This window comes from Echeneis naucrates, chromosome 5, assembly GCF_900963305.1.
Source record: "Echeneis naucrates chromosome 5, fEcheNa1.1, whole genome shotgun sequence".
NCBI lineage: Eukaryota > Metazoa > Chordata > Actinopteri > Carangiformes > Echeneidae > Echeneis > Echeneis naucrates.
Genome location: NC_042515.1, coordinates 17,530,673 through 17,551,868, shown reverse-complemented (window position 1 = coordinate 17,551,868; position 21,196 = coordinate 17,530,673). Strand labels below are relative to the sequence as shown.

Below are 21,196 nucleotides of genomic sequence, written 5' to 3'. Positions count from 1 at the left end.
TTAGTAACAGCTTTGAAGTATTGTGATGAAACGGCTTAACACATTGAAATAAAATAAGAATAATAATACAAAAAAAAAACCAAAACAAAACGCAATAGTCCTCTGTGTGTTTGTTGAAGATGACAAATGTTTCCTCTGAGATTTTTTTTCTTGCTCTCTTTTTTCTTTTTTTTTTTGCATTTTTCTTTTCTCAGCTTCAAAAGAAAAGGATAACAGTGGGTGAATCTAGCTATTTGACTACATGAGGAAAAAAGAGGAGAGACAGGGACGTTATGTTGAAGTGAGATTAGTACATCAAAACAAGAGTTCAGGATTTAAAAAGATATTCAGTCGGTGGGTGGAGCCACAGGGACCCAGGGGAGCCCAGTAGAGCCTGTGGTCAGCCAATCAGGTTGTGCCATCAGTGGGCAGCCAGCATTGTGATTGGCTCATCAGCAGAGGAGCGACCCTCCCGTCTTCAGTGTCCTGAGTCTTCTCAGTGGTAGCCATTAGTGAACGCAGTAGCAATCAGAGGACCCTGAGGAGACACACACAGGAGTGAATACACGTCCACTCTGCGCATTAATGCGTGTGCTCAGTAAGCGCCTTACCCCTAGACCATGGCCAAACCCTGTGCTGGGGGCGGGGCTCGCGGCGCTGATGTAGCTGCTGACTCCTGAGTCCTGATTGGCAGCAGCATACAGGTCAGCCATTGGTCCAGGGCTGCTGGTGCCCAGGAAGCCAGCTGTGCGTGAAGGGGTGGAGCCTAAAATACAGAGGAGACAAATCAGTCTCAACACTAGGGGGCTTTCTACACACACAAATAGAAGTTACAAACATATTCTTTTATCTGGCCACTGTCATACACTCTACCTTGGGTGAGTATAGAAATATGCATGAGTGGACACATGGGTTGTCTCTTTCACACGCAAGCAGTCACACATATGCACAGACACAAACGCTTACCTCTAACTACTGCTGCTGCGGCCGCTGCCATTGGTCCATATGCAGTCAGGGGAATGGCTGAGGATCACACAGGACAAACTCATTTAGTATCCAGTAGTCATAAGTGACTACTACAGCTCTGCTCACATATCTGTCATCTACTTTCCATCCAACTAGTTGAGAAGGTTAAATAAAAAAGAAAAACACTGCATTAATAAAATAAAAGGACAACAAAACAAATCGGTTTGAAGATCTGGCTCTTTAAATAAGGAACATATTGTTGAGAAAAACAAGGTACAATTTGGAAACACTAGATGGCGATATAAAGGCAGAGCTACAGATCACTGGCCATATTCACAAACACGCTGCATGTGAGAAATTCATTTAAAATTTTGAACTTTTAGGAAACTATAAGTTCAGTATGTGCTAAAAACATTACTTCGGTCAAAGTCTGTATGTAATGTTGAAACAGCCTCAGAGATGACATCATCTAAGATGAGATAAATATTCCTTAAAAATATATTTATGTATTTATGTTTTTATTCAGATCCACATTAGTCCATCATTCCCATCATTTAGAAGATAAGACAGACTGTATGTCTCCTGGATTCACAGACAGAATGCTCACTAGAAAATTAAAGAACCACTTGAACAGTCACAACATCATAGATTTCTTTAAAGATGCCTGTCCTTTTTTTGTACAGTTAACTTCTTTTTAACTTTTTATAGCAAAAATAGTTACTTTAGATGAGAGCTAAAGGAACCGTTTGACATTTTGGGACATCTTGCTCAGTTCTCATGTCTACAATCTTATCATCATAGTAAATAGATCAATTAAGAGCATAAAAATAAATACTAGACTTGTGAGGCCAAGCTGATTCTTGGTCAGTTGGGTTTTAGCTATATTGTACGTCTTTAGAGTAGTGTGAATGGACCCCGGGGGAGTGAGGAGCCACTGACCTGCCAGCTCAGGGGGGTGGGATGATGTCAGGAGGGGGGTCCTCTCTAAATGGAATTCTAGAAACAAAGAAGGTCGAGAGAGAGAGAGAGAGAGAGAGAGCGAGAGAGAGAGAGAGAGAGAGAGAGAGAGTGCTTTGTAAATATGGGTCACCCTCCAAAAGGCCAGACTACAAAGCCACACAAACACAGATGTGCAGCTACAGCAGTACGCCAAACATCCACGCACAAGTACAGAAAGTTACAAATCTACAATGTAGAAGGACAGGAAGGTAGGAGCAGAGGAAAAGGAGGGGTGGGTCGGCCAAATAAAAGGGGCTTACATAAGAACATAAAATAAACACAGAAGAATATAAGAGGAAAAGAGGCAAAAATCACAAACCAAAGCACAAAGATTAACATTTCAGATGAAAAATTAAAAGCAGATATTTTAAAGGAAAGAGGTCTCAAAAAGCAGAGCAGCTATTTAAAGATGAGCCCTCTGCTGAGGTTAAGATTGTTTCAATTATGTCCAGCCAGTGGAACTGCAGGAACAGTATCCTACTGGCTGTCTTCTCTCCCTGTCAGCAGCTACAGAGTGTGAATTAAGTGTACTGTGCGTTCAGACCTACCTGGGAATTGATAGGTGTAACCAGGCGCAATACCAGAGTAACTGCGACTGGTGTAGGTAGCAGTCTGAAAACCTGGGTAGCCTGTTACAAAGACAGAACGCCATCAGTACTGTTCTTTTGCCATTTGTGGGCGGACACGTGTAGAAAAACTTAAGTTAGGACAGAGAATTTGTTCTCATTGTCAGCACTAACTGGTATCTGTTAAGCTTATTCAGTGATCGCATAAAGAAAAATGGCAATAAAAACAGCTGGTCCTTTAAGCTACTGTCCTTTTTTTGGCCGCTCTGATTTAATAGGTATGCTAAGTATCACAAACTACATTATATTCAATGCAGAGTCCCCATTTTCTTGAAAAAAAAGAAAAAACTGGCCACCATGAAGAGACATGTGATGTTTAAGCGTAGAGCTTATTTTTTTCTCTTTTGGGGTTCTTTAATGTCACCGAAGAGCAGCCAAGACAATTCAAACCTCATGACAGGGATCAATGCTGACAGCCATTATTGGGACTATGCAGACAACAGCACAGTATGATGTCAAATGTCCAATAGAGGGAGCCACATAGCAACAAATGAGTGCTGCACTCATTTTCTTTCCTCAATTTCTGTTTTCCAGTGATTTTATTCCAGCATGTGGAACTGTGTCGCCCTTCAGAGTATGACCTCTAAACACACACACCATCATTTCCCTCAGTGCGTCTGCACATATGAGCGTCAGCTGAGACAATTTCATCAACCAAATAAAGAATTTTAGATTAAATCAGTTGGATTTCTTTTTTCAGGATGGGTGGAATCAAGAAATACTAGGAGGAGTAGAGGATATTCCTAATTTACTGAAACACAGAGACAAAGAGCACCAAAATCCAAAAGAAATTTTACCACAAATTTGTTGAAAGTCATTCAGATCTGTTAAGAAAGTTAATGTCAACAGGTAAAAAACATAATAATAATAATAATAATAATAATAACAACAACATAGTCTCTTTGTGTCATTAAAATTCGAATGATTAGTAAGCTGCTGAAAAGCGAGACTGTATTTTGGTTGACAAGAATACAAATTTTTAACATGTTTTATTCTTTCTTTTATATACTGTGTGTGAAAACATTTATTTTATACAGTTAAAGACACTGGTAACTGACATTTACTCAAGATATATTGAATACAACTGAAAATATCAATGATGGTGTGTTGTGCCAACCAAACTGTAAACTACCTGGTGCTCATGTGTAACATTTTAACATACATTTTAATGACATTCAACGGCATTTTCCTCTCACCCTATCTTTATATGTGTTTATACTGGTAATTCTTTTGGTGGAGTGCGAACTTACCCAGCATACCGATGCCCAACATGAAAGCATCCATCCCATAAGGCATCACTCTGGAGCGGCCTCTGGCTGAGCCTGTCGGTGTCATCACTTCTTTGGGCTGAGCTTTCTTACATTCCACCTTAAACATAGGAAATAAATGTTCCTTTCATGTTATGTGATTCTGAGATTTAATCAGTTTTCATACCAATAATGACCAAAATGTTTTTGACCATTTAAGTTATATGAAAAAACTGGGCATGTACTAGAAATGTCATCTTTAAATGTCTTGTTGTTCGTATATTGTGACCTCTAGGTTGATGTATACCATTTTGTTGTTGATCTCATGGAAGTGGATCTCACACACTTTCTCCACCACGTCTTCATTCTCAAAGGTAACAAAGCCAAACCCTGGAAGAGACACAAACACACGTTTATTGTATGGCGTGACTGCAATCCAGTCTGCGACCTCCTCGTCTGCCTGCTGTTGCAGCCATGTTCAATAAAAGCAGCTGACAACATCACTATGAGCCTGGCATGGCTCCCCTGTCAATCAGGTGTTAGCATCATGGAGGAGCAGGGATGGGGTGTGGTTCCCCAAAAGCTGAGCCCAGATTTACTGTCTTCTGAGAAATGATCACACCCACTTTCTCTAACTCCAGCCGGCACTCTTCCCTCTCCCTCTTTCCTCACTCGGCTCATTAAGTTACATCCTCGCCTGCAAGCATCCTGACCCTGTACCGTGACCCTCAGCGGGCACCTCAGTTCTGACTCACTGGGAGAGGACGGAGATAAATGGAACAGGGGGAGGCCGGAGAAGACAAAAGAATGTGATTTGGGAAACTTTCAGCTTTTTCTCTTGTAGAAACACGCACTGTTTGTCACACTATCACTGCTTTGGTTCATGAGGGCATTTGTCTGCATGTGACACAGAACACAACAACACTCTTTGGCATAACGTGTGACAACAACTACGTACCTCTGTGTCTGTTAGTTGTTTTGTCGAACATAAGCATGGCATCATCGACCTGGGAGAACAAAGCAAAGAACAGATGAGCTACGACATACAGTATTAATACACACATGCAGACACACACACACACACACACATCATTACACAGCATGGGGTGCCATTGTCCCTCCTGAGCACTGGAGTAAGAGGGTAAAGCAGATGGAGAGGGTGGAGGAGAGAGAGAGGGAGGGGTGACAGGTGACAAAAGAGAAAAGAAAAAGAAAGAACAAGAGGCAGCGAGGGGAAGAGAGCGATGGGGAAACGAGGGAAAGCTGTACAAAAATAAAATGAAATACAACCTATCAACTTGAAAAAGAAGTGAATGTTTTTCGTTCAAGAGGCGCTGGAGGAAATTCTTTCCCAGTCTTTGCTCTGTCTCTGTCTTTCTCCCTCTTTTTTCCCTTTCATTCGTTCACCCTTGCTGTCTTTCTTTCCCTCTCAACAAAGTTTGCTATTCCCATGGAGACCCTGTAAAGAATTTCAATTAGAAAAACTTGCCCCCCCCTAAAACATTTCACTGAATAGGAAAGAGTGAAGGGGGGACGAGGGGGGGGAACAATGTGACAGAGAAAAAGAAAAAGAGAAACAGTGATGAATAATAGGGTGACAAAGTTTTGATAGAGGACAGAAAATGTGTCAATGAATATTTTGGATCACAGAGTACAGACTAAGTGAAACAGGGCTTTTGTCAACATGCACTCCTTTTATTCTCCTTCTCCCTCCACTTTCCTTTTTGCACTCACTCCACTGCCCTATTCATATTCCTCCTCCTCCTTCTCCTCCTCCCCCTTTTCACCCTCTTTGCTCCCTCCCTTGACTTGTCCTTCACTGTTAGGAAAGTTAGCAGCTTCTGCTCAAACTCTGACGGCATGAGGACAGAGGCCCGGGAAGCCAAGGCCTGTGATCGCTCTAGAAATAACACAAGCTTTTCTGTTAACTCAAAAAAAATAAAAAATAAAAAAAAGATAGAAAGTAAAAGAAACACAGCAACATTCACTTAAATCCACAAGATAACCTTCCTACACGGAGACATGGGGAGTATGACCACATTGCTATTTTCATTAGGCAGCAAGCACTGAAACTCAAACCAGTGTAATATGAGTGGCAGAGGCCTCTGGATGACCAGGCCATCCAATTTCTAACCTTTACTTCAGATGAAAAAAACACACACACTCGCCTTCGAGTCTGATTGAGATCACATCTGTGTATGTGTGTGCACCTGTGCTGATGAAAAAGCAGTTTTGCTTTGTTTTTTTTTTTTGTGCAAAATGATGAATATGTAGAGGATCAAGGTTCCTTCTCCGGCTTCCCTGACCCTTTTAGCTTGCTTCCTTGTCAATGTTAGCTTGACAGACAGACACACACACACACACACACACACACACAGCACCCCCCTCCTCTTTCTGTCCTTCATTCAGTTTTTATCCTCCAATGCCCTCCACCCTTCCGGTTGTCCAAACTCAATGACAGAGCAGAGAGCCGGGGAACAGGACAGTAAGTAGACAGCTGCGGGCCAACATGTTATCATAAGAGTAGGGTTACATGCACAGCTAGCCCTCCTGTTAGCGTTAGCAGCATCTATTCTGGAGGGACGCTGACCACGACCGGTCAAACAGGCCTGCCGCTTCGAGGCTGAATTTGTAAGCCAGAGAAAAGGGTTATGTGCTGTACAGTCAAGATAATACAGTTAGCGTAATTGTCCTCCACAAGAATACAACGGTGTGCTGACTCGCAAGTGATCCTGTCACATGTATGAGCTTATGCTGTGGTCACACACCAGCCCCTTGCCCTTGCCAAAACCAATAAGAAGACGATCTCCAATGTCCACTTCCCAGGGTGCTGAAAGACAATCTGATTGGATAGCTGAGAAGGTCTGAGATTGGCTTAGCAGCAGCTCAGTCGCTGACTGCTCAGCATGCATAAGGAGACAGAAGAAAAGTTCAGGTTGTATTCTCATGAAGTTCTGATATTCTCAGATGTACTGAGATCAGCGGTAACCGTGCAGCTTTCAGGGCATTAAAAACATCCAGTTTTTAGTGAAGCGTACGGTCATTGTCTGACGAACAAGTGTTTGCTGGCAAGTCCATTACACTTTCTTTCCAAGATTATGAAAGGTGGCATTTACATTTTTTCCCCTGCTGTCTCCTCACATCTCCCTCTTTCACTCCACAGCAATCTCTCTCTCTAAACAGGCCAGCAGACAAAGTGTTCAGTCAAGCCTCCTAATCGCCAGCTCACATGGGTGAGCGGTGTCCCAACTTTTCCCGTCTGCCCTGTCCACATGCTGTACGCTTCATCTTATTTGCTTCTTCCATTGCTTAAATATTTGCTTGTTTTATTTCAAAAAGGGGGGTTTTATTGGTGGTTTTTTTAAGGTACTCTCAGGAATGCAGTACAGAGAGGCAAGATGAAAGCCATGAAAACAGGGATTTCCTTGGGATTAAACATAATTGACTGGGAGACCAAAATGCCTGAAATACTAATTATCAAATTACTAAAGTGCACGCCTGATTTCCAGTTTAAAACACATTTCTCAAACACTCAGGCTCAACATAACTCAACATAACTGGCAGAGAGACTGGAGGTGTTCTCAACTCTCCAGCAGGTTTAAAGGGAATCACAAGACCTTCACCTCGGGATTCAGACTTATTTCTCAGACAAACATGGCTGCTGTGGTGTTCTTGGCCAGCGGACATTTAGCACCAGGAGCCCAAATTTGTTCAGTTAAGGTGACCACACATAAACACACACCTTTGGCTCCTCGCTTTGGTCCAAAACAACTGATGTGTTAACAAAGCCACCATTTCTGTCCAGTCTAATGACGTCCTTTCAGAAGTATCCTTCAAAAAACATAAACTACAGAACATATCAAAGAGTTGCAGAAAATGCAGAGTGCATTCTGTGTTTTCCTTTGCGAGGCGGTGCCACAGTATGAAAATAAACAGGGCACTGACTCCTACTCCATCTTAACCTGCACCTTGTAACCAGGCTCAGATAATAAACAAGAAATACCTCCTGCTCAGCAGGAATGCACTGTGGGATTGGTGCTATCCATGATACAGCTTTGGTCTCACGTGTCCAAACAGCCCAAATATCCCCTCATCCTGTGGAGGGAATGTTGTCTTAGATATGAGTGTCTGTAATCACCAGGGAGAACTGGTTCAGTACAGAGCTGCAGCCATTTCAAGAAAACACACTCCGGAGACATGACACTTGTCATAACATCCACTTACCAATAAGTTGGTCACAGATGTAATCCAAATCGACCAGGATCCATGACCCAGATTTATCAAGGCATTATTTAAATTTGAACTAGCACCTGAAATATGGTAATACCCCAAACATGAGTTGGCCAACGAAAGAAAAACACAGCCAGACATGAGGCAGAAGGAGCTTTGTTCTGTTAATTTCTTCTCACCCATTAGGCCTACATCCTGAAGCAACACTCACTTTCAGACAGTCCTGCTCACCAACAGTGGAGAAACCCCACACTTCATGTTACTGACAAGTGAATCACTGGCTGTGAGTCCTACTGTCTGTATCAGGACAAATGTATGCAAGCTCGCCTCCCTTCAAAGCCTCCACGATGCCACTATCACACTTCTATGCACATTTACACACACACACACTCTTTCCATTCATGCAAATACACACTTCTCACGCATTTTTTAAAGGAAACAAAAAAACATTGGATTACAGCAGACAATGGGCGAAAAGCAGGTCACCACAGCAACAAGCTGAGAGGGACTGGAGCAGGGTGTGTGTATGTGAGGGCTGGGAGGGGAGTCGATGTCTGAGGTACTGATTTTGGGTATGGTGGTGGTGGAGGGGGGGCCGTTACAGGAGCAGCTGTTGCATTTGATTAGTTAATACTGAAGAGCCTGAATTCTACTCAAACACTCTCCCTAACCCCCCCAAAGTGTAGTTAGCTAAAAAGTAACCTAGCATTTCATACACGATAGTTACTTTCATAAATTTACGGCCCATTAGATCTGTGTTTTTCTCCTTCACATTCACTTTTCATTCTCACTATCTCAACATTCCTCCTTTTCTCTGCCCTTCAACCCTTTCCGAGTTTCCCTCACTCACTCTCCATGGGGGGTTACTTCTTTCCTTTCAGTCCCCTGCCATTTCCCTCTTCTCTTCCCCTCCTTTTGCTGCTTTTTCTCTTCCTCCCACTCCCCAGCCACTCATCTGTTTCCACAGCATGTGTTTGCTTTTCACCAATCTTCATTCAATGGTGCTGAGCAGGACAAATGCTGAAACTAAAAACACTTAGATGTGATCGGAAACAGCTAACAACAGATAAACTAACAAGCTAACTAATGCTCTAGCTGGCAGATTATCGATATCCAAACAGCTTTATTTTTCCTTTTGTTCCAGTTCTTTTTATCTTTCAAACCTGTCTTTCAATTTCAGCGGCTGGCCACTCTTTCTCCAAAATTAGGCCCGTTCTGCACTCTTTGTCAAACATTGATTCAAATGAAATGGGGAAACTGAGCAAAACAGTTGGTGTAAAACAATCATTTCTCTCTAAATGGACACATGCAAAAGGGCAATTTATCACAGGTCCATTACAGCAGTGAGGTGTGCTTGCCACTGGGTCTGTGGCATAACTGTGGAGCACCATAATGAATTAGATAAAAACTGAAATTTCAATTTGATTAAAGATGTGGGTTCAAATATTGAGTAAGAAATTAAATTTGAAGACCAAAGCTTGCAATTAAGTGCTCACTAAAACCATGAAAATAATTATCTAACAGATAAATAGTTGAAATAGTTGACAGTGATGGTCATATTATTGATACAACCTGCTTGTGTTAATGGATAATTGGATGTGGCAGCCAAAAGGAAAATGATTTCAATAATTATATTCTAAGTAATAAATAAAATAGCTTGCTAAAAGTAACAGAAAACACCTCAAATATCTAATGGATAAATGACTGAAATAGATAGCACTAACACTCAAAATAGCATTGTGTCAGACACAATAAGAAAAAATTGTTTAAAAAATGAAGAAATAATAATAGAGAATTGTTGAACTATCTATTACTCATTTAAAAAGTCAGATCAAATAATCTTAAGTCAAGGAGAGCCACTTCAACTGGTTATCTAATGGATTAATGCTTTGAATAACTAAAAATTATGGATAAAGAGTTGAAACAGGTAGTGAACTGACTGTCAATATTTATTTCATCAAATTGAAATCAATTTAAACAACCACGTCTGCAATGTGACTGTGGTGTCTCTGAAGGGGACACTGAGTCCAGGAAAAAAAAAAACTAAAATGTGGGGGACCACTGCGTTAGAGAATGCGATAGATAGAGGCTTGTCAGAGTATGATGACTACAAATAGATACCAGATTTGTGTATAGCTCACCTTTCCAAACTGGTCAAAGTATTGCTTCACATCTTCAATGGTGGTATTGACTGACAGCCCTCCGACAAAGATCTTCTTTGTCCTAGTCACCAGCTAGCAAGAGAGAAAAAGAAGGCATCGTTTACCTCTAATCACATTAGGCAGGGGGGCGATGCCTGTGATAAAGAGACTTTGTGTTTGTTAGTGTTTATCTAATCTTGAAGGTTTCTGAAAGCTCTTCAGTTTCGGTTTGAATCTGTCAGTCTGTTGCATGTTTGTGTACAGTATTATGAGTATTCATTTATGTGTGTGCCAAGACCGAAAGAAGCATGCTTGTGTGTGTGTGCCTGTGTATGTGTGTGAGCCGTTGGCTGCTGCTGATCAGGGTGTACGGGTGTGGTGGTGTCTATATGCAGGGTGGTAATGAGGATGGGGGTGGGGGTGAGTTTAGGGTACAGGACCATGATGTCAGGCTGGACAACTGGATTGCCATTCCTCTTTGGTCATGTGCCTGACTCTAATCTCCGCCAACCAGATCTGAGCAATTAGGGGTGACACATGACATCATCACTACTCACTGCCATTATCCCCTTCATGGTGCACTCACCTTAGGCTGAGCTCGACGGGGAAACGCCACTTTTGGGTCAATCTAGAGGGAGGAAATGAAATAATGTAATGTAAAAAATTCATAAAAGCATTTAATCAATGCAATGACACATATTTCAAAGACTCCAGTGTTAATTTGATTGCTGTTTCAATGAGTGATAAACTGTAATGACGGTAATAGACCAGCACTGCTATATTACACATAGTTAAACGATTCTATAAAAGATCTTTGACAATTGTGATTTAAACCCTTGTGGTATTTTACGTTGTTGGTCTAAAAAAATAAAAAATGTAAAATGAGCTATTTATTTTTTTCAATAAATTTTTTTTGTTTCCACGTAACTTTCTGTACAAAAGTATTAACTCTTATGCATCTCACAAAACTGATTTAATCTGAAAAAGGCCCTAAACTGTCAACATCAGACCAAAATACATGAATTATATGGGCTACGCATTAATACGTGTACATGTTTCATTTCTTTATTTTCCCAAAGGTACTCATGGACAAAGAAATGTGCAATATATTATCTATGTATGTTTGGAGTCAATTAGACATTAGACACAGAGGTCCGACACTCACTCTGTTTCAAAACTCCAACAACAGAATTCCAAATTAGTATTTGGCAGCAGCAGTGGTGCTACACAAAAAAGAACTATCTATATCAGACATAGAGCATATGAAAATCCATTGTACTTAATCGAGCTTTGAAGTCAGAAGGTTAAAAGGGTTAAACAGTGTGTTTTTCATGTGCATTTGCAACTTGAGGGACACCCTGCCTAAGTTTCTGTCACAAAGACACCAAATCTCTACCTGTTCCGGATATGTTTGTAGTTGATCTTGTGCTTGTGCAAAGGGAATTTCCTGCTGGGCATCAATGAATTATCACACTGTTAACAAGCCAGAATTAGTTAATACACTGAGCCTCTAAGTCAGAACCATCTGACAGCCTACAAGCCCAGAAATAGAACGTATGCAAATCTTGGAGCATGTATAGTAGATCCTTGTTTATGCCATCCCCAAAAAATCCAAACACACTAAGCAAACAAACAAGCACAGGGAAGAAAATACACAGCGAGACGTGAATATGTACATTCTCTGTATTGTTTGTTGAGACACAACTAAATGTATTTTAGACAGTTCAGGACAGCCTGGAATTCAAAATGAGCATTTAATATGCTGAATATATTTCAGATGGATATATATATATTTTTAAATCTCTCAAATCCAGACAACCCCCATTTTGGATTAGTGAGATTTGACTGTATCCATATTTCTCCTCAGTGGAATGTCTCAGCAGTGGTCAAGGTTACAGATAAAATTAGAAGCAAATGAGTTTTGAATGAGCTGGCCTTTAATAATGCTAAATATGCAAAGCCTGGCCTGGCATTTTAAATTTGTGTGGAATCTCATGTTATTCTCACTCACGCCAACGAGAGAGATGATTTTAGGTCACAGGACCTTGTGGTGTATTATGGTCTTAGACTTCCATCTTTGTTCTAATAATTGGATGTGTGAAGCAAGACCCCTTGTGTCTCCCACAGCCGCTGTCGGAGGTATTGAAATTATATTGGCAACTAAAAGGAGCCTATCAAATAGCCAGACATAAGTACTTATGAACAATTCACAACACAAGATGTAGTGCATTGATTCAATATTCACACAATCCTTTCATCTCTTTCTTGCGATAATTCCCTGTTTCTGATGGCAAATCTACAGACAGGCTACGAGGACCTTTTAAGTGCCACAGATTTACCCCAGTTTTGAGGGCACAACGCCGTGTAACTAAGATGCAGCTGCATCGTCCTTGGAAAGGATTGTAAAAGGACTTTGCACCTTGAAGAGGGACACAAAGACGAGAAGAGTCACGTCACCTCCAGCTGGTCTGAGCACAAAGACAAAGGTGACAAGGACACACACAGCCACAAGTGACTACCGGCAACAGCAGAGTGCACTCATAAACAACGCAACACAGTGTTTCTTATTTGTGCTTATTGTGATTTGTGGGCCAAATATAACATTATAGATATATAAGGTATGAAGAACTTGTTATTCACCCTTTAACAGAAGTCAAAAAGATCGAGAGCAAAAAGACCCAAACACCAAAAAAGCAACTGCTGATGCAGCTGTTTCTATCTACTATAGGTCTTTGCGATATGAGTAGCAGTATACCTGTACTGTCGAACGAATCAGGTTTTAGATTGGACATTTATTTATTTATGGCATAAACCCAACAAGCAAGCAGCATTAGTGGAAGGAGAAGCTGCAGTGACCTCTGAAGCATAACACAATGACAGAATCCCAGAGGAACACTGCTACACCACATCATCATTAAATATTGTGTTGTGTTGCTTTCTCTTATGCACTTATTTTTATTGCAAAAACACTACACGACAACTCAACATATCCTAACTTAACTAAACAGTCCTTGGGATGTGCAGACAATATGGCTGGTGTCTCTTCTAGCCTGTAAACACCAAGGGGGTGACAGTCTCTCAGGCTCAGGTCAGCCCACCTGCCTTTAACTGCTCTTACAAGACGAGAGTACAGGAGCTGCCCTGCGGTGATTGAATGGCAGATTCACAGACCATGAGCTGACAGTGACAGCAGCGAGAAAACGAATCTCACGTTTGACACAAGGCTGCAATTGTGCACCAATCACAGCAGTGAACTCAGTAATACATTCACGACGCAAAATATTCCACAAACATAAACAGCTTTTTACGCTAATTTACCTGCATGCAGTTGTTTTGGAAAATTTGTCTCAGTCAAAGCACAATGCTATGCTTCAATTCTGCTTAAAAAAAAGCCAATTTTTACAATGGAAGTAAATGTGTCAGTATATGTACATGATTACGTGAATTAGTGGATATATTTTACTGTCAGTGTTTACTGATTTGGAAAACCGTTTATGGATAAATGATGCTAAATACTTGGCTAATCAGGTAAATTAAATACCTGAAGGTGATACACAAAGAAACCGTTGCAAAAATCTTATTAGCACAACGTTATAAAATCACAGATGTTAATTATGGAGATAAAGGTATACAATTTCTAACCCACCGCATGATGTACAGGATAATATTGCCCGCCCACACTACACATGTCGACAAATCACCAATATTTCATAGCTTTTAAATTATCACAAGCTCTTGGAAAAATATATAGAAGGTTACCAACTAGACTAGGTTAGGCCTAATATAATACCTGTAGTAGTGCCACTACAGCTACAGTCATGCCATGCAGTTAAAAAATCATTCCACTCCAGCGAAGTAACAGAACATATCTAACGTAATTTCTACATCTTGCTGTTCTCAGAGGAAGGCAACAATAAATGAAAACTAAAGCATCTATTAAACTGGCAGATTAGCCGCGAGGAAGACAGATAGGCCACAAAGCAAAAAGTGAAATGACTTAGCCAGGTCACTGTTTGCAACACTCAGAAATAGCTCTTCAGAGAAGCTTGACATTTGAGAAGTGGCTCTGCAATGTAACAGCCCTAATCAGACTGGTGAAAATGTAACTACTCATGAATAATGGTGAAGCCTTTCTAGGAAGACAAAAGTTGCTCCCTGCCAGACTGACACAGAAGAGTTATGACTGAGTGTTCATGAGATGGTCTGACTAACATCCTGCTTCATGACATCCAACCTCCGCTCAGTCTAAGCAGCATAGTGACGGCAGAGCCTACAATATGATTTTAGTGGTTTAGCTTTTAAGACTAAACTAATCTACGACCAATAGTCACCTCACGTGGCCCAGCATGTCCAACAGTGTTACAAACTGGAAAGAAAAACAATAAAAATTGTGTCAAAACAGTAGATTTTTATATTTAAAAAAATTTATATATATATATATATTTATATATATACATACACAGAGAGCGAGAGAGAGAGCAAGAGAGAGAGAGATAAAGAGAGATGAGGTGAAAGAGAAAACGCACAGGGAGAAAGAGATGGCATTCATTTGGAAAACTGAGTCAGCCCATGAGAAAGTGGGCCTGTCCAGTGTAGCGGTGCAGCGGGGCTGTCCCAGCAGGCAGCCCCTCTGATTCCATTAATTAACAGGACAAAGAGTACAAAACAGATGGGCTCATAGAGGAACTGGGGCTCCCGTGCTACCCCCACAGTCACACACACACGTACACACACTCATAAGCACCCACACAATGTAGCATAAACATAAACACCAACACATGTACACAAAGTGGCACATATATAATTATGTAGGCAAGGATACCGAAATATAAACACATATCCACTCTTCCAATACGCTGGTGGCAAATGCATTGCAGTAACATGTAAAATCACAAACAAACATTCAAGCTCTGGCACACTAGCCAACCTGATAAGACATTCTTATAACAAAATGGCAACCACGTTGATTAAAAAAAAAAAAAAGAAAAAAAAAAAAAGAAACGACGCAGGCTGCCCCATTATGCCAATATAATCAATATAAACTAAACAAAAAGCAATAAACAGAAGAGGAGACAAAAGGAGTTGGCATGTTAATGCACGAACACACAGCAAGAGAGAGAGACTTGGGTTTGGGCTCAGGCCAGCAGGGTCAATCTGCACAGCTGAACAAAGGCACAGTAATTAGTTAACGAAGCTCACTAATGAGGACCCCCAACCCAACCCCACCACTACCTCTGTAACCCTGCTTGAGCACCTCGCCAGGCCGGGTGTGTGTGCTTGTTGTTGTGGTGGTGGTGCTGGTGCTACTGTGGGGTGAGTTTGTGCACATGTAGCATGGTGAGTGTGCCCTGAATCTACCGTCTCAAGCAGGTCCAGGCTTTATCCGCTGCTCAGAGGTCGCGCGTGAACCTTGGAAGCCCAATCCAGTTTGTTTCCTTCAATCCGATTAGTTGCTTTTCAGATCCATACTAATTACAGCACAAGAGCTGGGCCTCTCTCTCCCTCTCCTCTCTTTAGCTCTCTTCTCCTCCACCTTCTCCATCCCCCTGTCCATTTTTGTCCACGTCAGCATTAACAACTAATCTCCAGTGAGTAGCGAGGAGCTGCTGCTAGCATCTTAAGTCCTCCGCTACCCAGGTGTTAGACCAGTAGAGACTGTGACAGTACAGACATTGGCACACTGTGGTGCCAATAGTCCACAGAGGCTGCTGCTAGCATATGTTGCTGCAGTGAATGGCCGTAGATGAAAGCAGCTATATTAGCACCATACTGGTGACTACTACTGTACCTTCAGAGACGGTGGGGCCAAAAGCAGCAATTACCACCTGCCGTGACACAGAGGAGCGTCCCTGATTACTCACTGAAAAGTGTTTTAAAAACATAATCACAATAATCTGTGTATTCCTTATACCCCCAATCCCCTATAAATATGCTTTCCTTTTAGGTGACGCTAATTTAGCACAACACTTCATTATTTACTAATACTATTTGGGGACACTGGCCTTTAAAAATAACAACTACTTATTACTTATGCATCATCACAAAATAAATAAATCATAAGTACTGTCTGGTGCACCATGGAAATGTCTTAAGAAATATGTTTATTAAACATAAGAACAAAAAGGAGCACAATAATCCATCACAGCACACGAACACACAACAAATGGTGATACGCAAAAAACTGAACTCCTGCTGTAATCCGAGCAAACGGGAAAAAGAAACATTTCAGAGAATATCTGGCTTTGTGTTCTCTTCTTCCTGTCACTGGTCTCAGTAAAGTATTTTGCCAAGAAAACAAATGCCTTCTCTCGCCAGAGAAACACAACTGCACACCATCGCCCTAAGGCCATATTCTGCCCTAACAGGAAATCAACCCTCAGCAACCTCAAAAAGTTCACTACATACAAAAGTGGACTTTTTAATCATTTGTTGTGTACATATTTTTTAGACACACGAGTATTGACAGTAATTATAATTCTAGGTCACCTCCTGGCTTTAGTTCTCTGTGGCCGAATAAGACAATACTAGATGTAACAGGACTGTAAATGTTTAATACCACTTGTAACTAGTAAACTGGACCTTGAACCAGTTAATGGAGTTCACTTCTCACCCTCTGCATCCCCACAAAGCAGCCTGTTGCTCTGATACATCAACAACTTCCTTGCCTTCTCTTTCTTCTTTAAGGCTTTATAGCGCGTTTCCTCACAAACCAAAGGCTCAGCATAAAAAAAAAATCAGAGCATCAAATATTCTTCCTCATTCCAGAGAGAAATATCCCTCTCAAAGCTCACAGTGTTCACAAACAATACTGTAGAGGGAAGGGGCATCCAGGTGTGAGGCAGACATGAATTGCATTGAAATCATGTAAATAAATATTTTTTTTTAAATTTAATAAAAACACACAGGTGTTGAAAATGTTACAGTGAGGTTGACATTAGTCCCATAAAGCTATGCAAGTTATTAAAAATATTCATCCTAACTCCACAGAGTCCGACCCACAGTTGACTCAGTTTATTTTACCAAAAAATTAACTCTTGAAAGACTTAATAAAAAAAAAAATCCCAACAAAAGTGCTACATTATACAGTGATTGCAGACCATAACGAGCTGCACTACTGCTGCGAGACATTCAGTTTACATCAATTATATTTTATATAGCATCTTTGAATGAGACTTTTAGCAATAAAAAACACACCATGAAGTCCTTATTGTATTTAACTACGTGTCTCTTGTAAATCTCTAATTTACAAAGACGTAAAAAAAAAAAAAAAAAATCCATACTTTTATTCCCACAATAGAACAACTAAATATCAACCATTCGCCTGCTTGGATAAGTGGTGCATCTCCCCAAACACTGCTACCACAACAACCTGAGCAACCACAGCTGCAATGTGAGTTGTTAACATTATTATTGTTTAGCCTTGTGCTGTATTTTGGTTTATAATAGGGCAACGCCTAAGCCCTCCATTGGCCTGCCAGCCTGAATCTCCAAAAGTCTCAGTCTCCAAACCAGCGTTATACACACTCGGTCTGACTCTGAAAGACTCCGGCAGGAGCCAGTTTTAAAGGGTAATGTAACTCACTTAGTAGCTATTAACAGTTGTACAGAATTACTTCCAAGATCACCAAAACACAGGCAGACTCCTTTGCTAATAAAATGTTACAGAAGATGTGTAGAAAGATTGCACAATCTTAATCCCCACATTCACGAACACACACAGGTTATATCAGCGTCATCCACACATACAGCTATAAATGTCTGTCATGACATGGCATTGTATCTGTGTGTGTCAGGACTCGGCTACCTAACCAAGCCCAGTGTCTGAAGCTAATGCAAAATAGCATCTGAGTTGTTATGGAGACATAAATCCCATCAGGCTGTGCACTAACAGCACTGTCTCCTGTGGCTGGCGTCACCCCGAGCAACAGGCTTGCTACAACAACTAACCAACTCTACCTTTCTCCACCCCAGAGCTCTGCTGCCACTCCATGCCGCTGATTTTCACTCCCAAATAATTCCATTGTGTGTGTAAAAATGGTTTGGACAGGCCACAGACTGGCAAAGACACACCCAGTCGCCATTCGTACAACAACAAATCAACAAGACCAAAACAACGACATTCACACTTTCATACATATTTAAATGTAGCAGGCAACAGCTTTGACTTGCGCCAAACTACCAACCACAGGGATTCCCACTTGTACCTTTGCCAACAAAGTGCAAGTATATTATTGAGCCAACCATAGGCATATTGTGTGCCCTGACCTCTGCTGATTACTGATTTGACCCATTTAAACACATTTGAATTGTCACATGTCAATTGTGCATCAAATGTCAATTTTCAGAGGGGAAACCAAAGAGAAATAGTTTCTCCAACACATGCTGCACAAAGCCGTCATATTTAATATACATTTAAATTCACCTAAAGCTTGCAGGCTTCCCCTGATATCAGTTTAGGAACCGCTGCTACAACTGTTTCCTTTTCTCAAACTTTTTTTCTCTGAAAGTTGCCACCACCAAAGCGGGTGCTGTTATTTTCTGTGAAGGGGGGGGGGGGAGACTTGAGAGCTCTCAGTATAAAACCTGTGAGGGTTTTGTAGGGGCTCCTACCCCATTCAGGTCCCCCAGGTAACCATGGCAATGTAGACCAAGAAAGAACGCTTTCATGTTGGCGCCCTGAACCGGGATTTGGAGGGGGAAATGAGCAGGGAGAGGGAGGAGGGGGGCTGCTCCAAAATGCACTCCTCAACTTTACAAGCCATACGGTGGGGAGGCAAAATGCACTCAGGGGAGGAAAAAAAACATGCTTGGAAAAGTTACCCATGACAACTTAGTGGCACCTTCCGGGTTTTTTCGGACTCACCGTTTTGGAATCCAGCTCGTGTCTGTTTTGCGCCAAAACCTTTTCCACACCGGCCTGTTCTGCGTATGTCACAAACCCAAAGCCCCTGTGCAGAGAAAAAAAACATTTCAAGCCCAAAATATCAGAATGCAAACTCACGGCAGCTTAAACAGTCCCATGGAAAAAGAAGGGGAAAAAAAGCATGGAGACGCATGGGGCATCCAGTGATAGGGCGGCGGAGCGCACACGCCTCCTTCTTACCTCGACCGCTTGGTAACGGGATCCCGCATCACCATACACTCCTTCACCTCGCCAAATTTACAGAAGTACTCCTTCAAGCCCTCTGCAAGGGGAAGCAAATGGAGGGAGAGGGCGATTAGACGGACGGCGGGGATGGGGAGCCGCTGTCCTGTGCAGGCCCTGCCGAGGTGCTCTCGCTGCCACTGGCTGCGGGGAGACAATGGGGGTCGGTCGGGCGGACCACGTTGTGTTTGTGTCCCTCCAGCACCTCGGAGGCTGCACACGAAGCTATCTGACCATTCAGCATAACAGCCCATTAGGCCCCGCAAACAAAGCTACACTTGGTGACGATTGCTGTTTTGCCACCACAGCAGCAGCAGCAGCAGCGGTGGCAGCGCGATAATAACACGGGCCATCGCAACAAGAATAAACTGTATTCATGCATCAGCCTGCGCTCATGGCTCTTAAAATAAATGAATGGATGCAGCGGAGCGCAACAATAAGGAAAACAACACAAACGAGCGCGGGCAGCGATACGAGGCGAACTTCTGCTTAATCGCCGAATAATAATAGATCACTTCTCAGTATAAATACAATTTTCTGATATTAATACCGTAACGAGTGCACGGGTTAAAAAAAAAGGCAAGACAAGTCGACGTCATTGCACGCATTTCCAGTGTTAATCTCCCTGCGTCTCGGCAAGTCTAAATCCTAAAAGCTGATCCTTATTGAATCGAAGGCTCTGATTTAACTATTTACAGTGTTTCTCCTTAACTTCAGGAAAGGCAGGCGGTTAATGTGGGAGCTATAATGGAGCCAGATGTATGTGTAGGAGTAAACAGGAGGCTTTCATTGAGACTTATTAAAGTAGCGTGCGGGACAGCTCACCTTGTGTTGTCTGCCAACTCAGACCCCCGATGAACATTTTGCTGAATGAGAGAAATAGAAGCTGTAAGTCACACAGAATAACACGCGTCTTTCAAGCACAACACAGGCACATTCAGGGGGCAAACTGGGGGTGAGAGGGGGGGATTATTTGTAATATAGCATCAATAAAGTAAGAAGAAAGCATCGGCCATGTTGCGAAGTCACCAATCGGCCAGTCGGGCCGTTATAATCCCCCAGAGAAGGGGGGGAAAGGAGAGGATTTTCCTGATGATGGGGGAGAAGTTGCAATGTGGCCTTCTGGAGGAAAACCGAGATAAATAAACAAGCAAGAGGGGGAAAAACAGGCGGAAAGCAGCGGTGCGTCTGTCTCCTCTGCTGAGTGGATCCATCCCACACACACACACACACACACACACACACACACACACACACAGCGTGCTTGTCTTTTGTCTCGGCGCGGCTCCGCTCCCGCACTGAACTCAACTAAAGTCCAAGGTGAACTCAAACCGGGCCGAGAGGCGAGCAAAAGGCAGGCGGGCGGGCCGAGGCCGTTACCAGGGGTCGTGGGGGGAGTTGTCCGTGCCGGAGGACAGGCTGCTCTGGCTCCCTTCCGTGTCCATTCTGCTCTCCGCTGGTATATTCCCGCACTGTGAGGCGAGGAGAGGCAGCGAGGCTCCACTGCTGCTGCTGCTGCTGCTGCTCCAGACTCAGGGGCGGGCAGCCGGAGGAGGGAGGGGGGAGCGGGGGGGGGCAGCAGAGATGGGGGTGGGGTGGTTAAAAGGAGGAGGGGTGAGCGAGGAGACGCGCGCGCACGTACGCACACATGCATACGCGCTCTGCCAGAGACTCCGCCTCTACCTCGTTTTTCCCGTAGCCGGCCCGGCCTCGGACCTCCCTCCTCCCTCCAGCACGTTGCCTGCCTGCCTGCCTGCCCGCCTGCCTTTCTTCGCGCTGCCACCGGCGCTCTCTGTAGTGTTTCCCCCGCCGTTCATGTCATTGGTTGATCACAACAGCATGGCCCATTAATGTGCTTTGAAT

General features: G+C 42.5%; 1 protein-coding gene across 3 annotated transcripts; it reads right to left on the bottom strand.

The window, feature by feature from the left end:
• Positions 1 to 113: 113 nt before the first annotated feature.
• Positions 114 to 20,856, bottom strand: LOC115043447 (RNA-binding protein Musashi homolog 1-like). 3 transcript variants are annotated; one of them, XM_029501937.1, is made up of 14 exons: positions 20,714 to 20,856; positions 20,159 to 20,199; positions 19,292 to 19,373; positions 19,052 to 19,136; positions 10,775 to 10,816; positions 10,189 to 10,281; positions 4,776 to 4,824; positions 4,125 to 4,207; positions 3,821 to 3,938; positions 2,493 to 2,573; positions 1,885 to 1,941; positions 940 to 1,002; positions 591 to 778; positions 114 to 517 (listed from the first exon to the last, which is right to left on the bottom strand). In XM_029501937.1, exons 1-14 carry the CDS (start codon positions 20,776 to 20,778, stop codon positions 476 to 478), a joined length of 1,089 nt encoding a protein of 362 aa, XP_029357797.1. In that variant the 5' UTR covers positions 20,779 to 20,856; the 3' UTR covers positions 114 to 475. The 3 variants fall into 3 exon arrangements, with proteins under 3 accessions (XP_029357797.1, XP_029357798.1, XP_029357799.1); XM_029501938.1 differs by having other exon boundaries at positions 591 to 745; positions 946 to 1,002; XM_029501939.1 differs by lacking the exon at positions 1,885 to 1,941 and having other exon boundaries at positions 591 to 745.
• Positions 20,857 to 21,196: the final 340 nt, after the last annotated feature.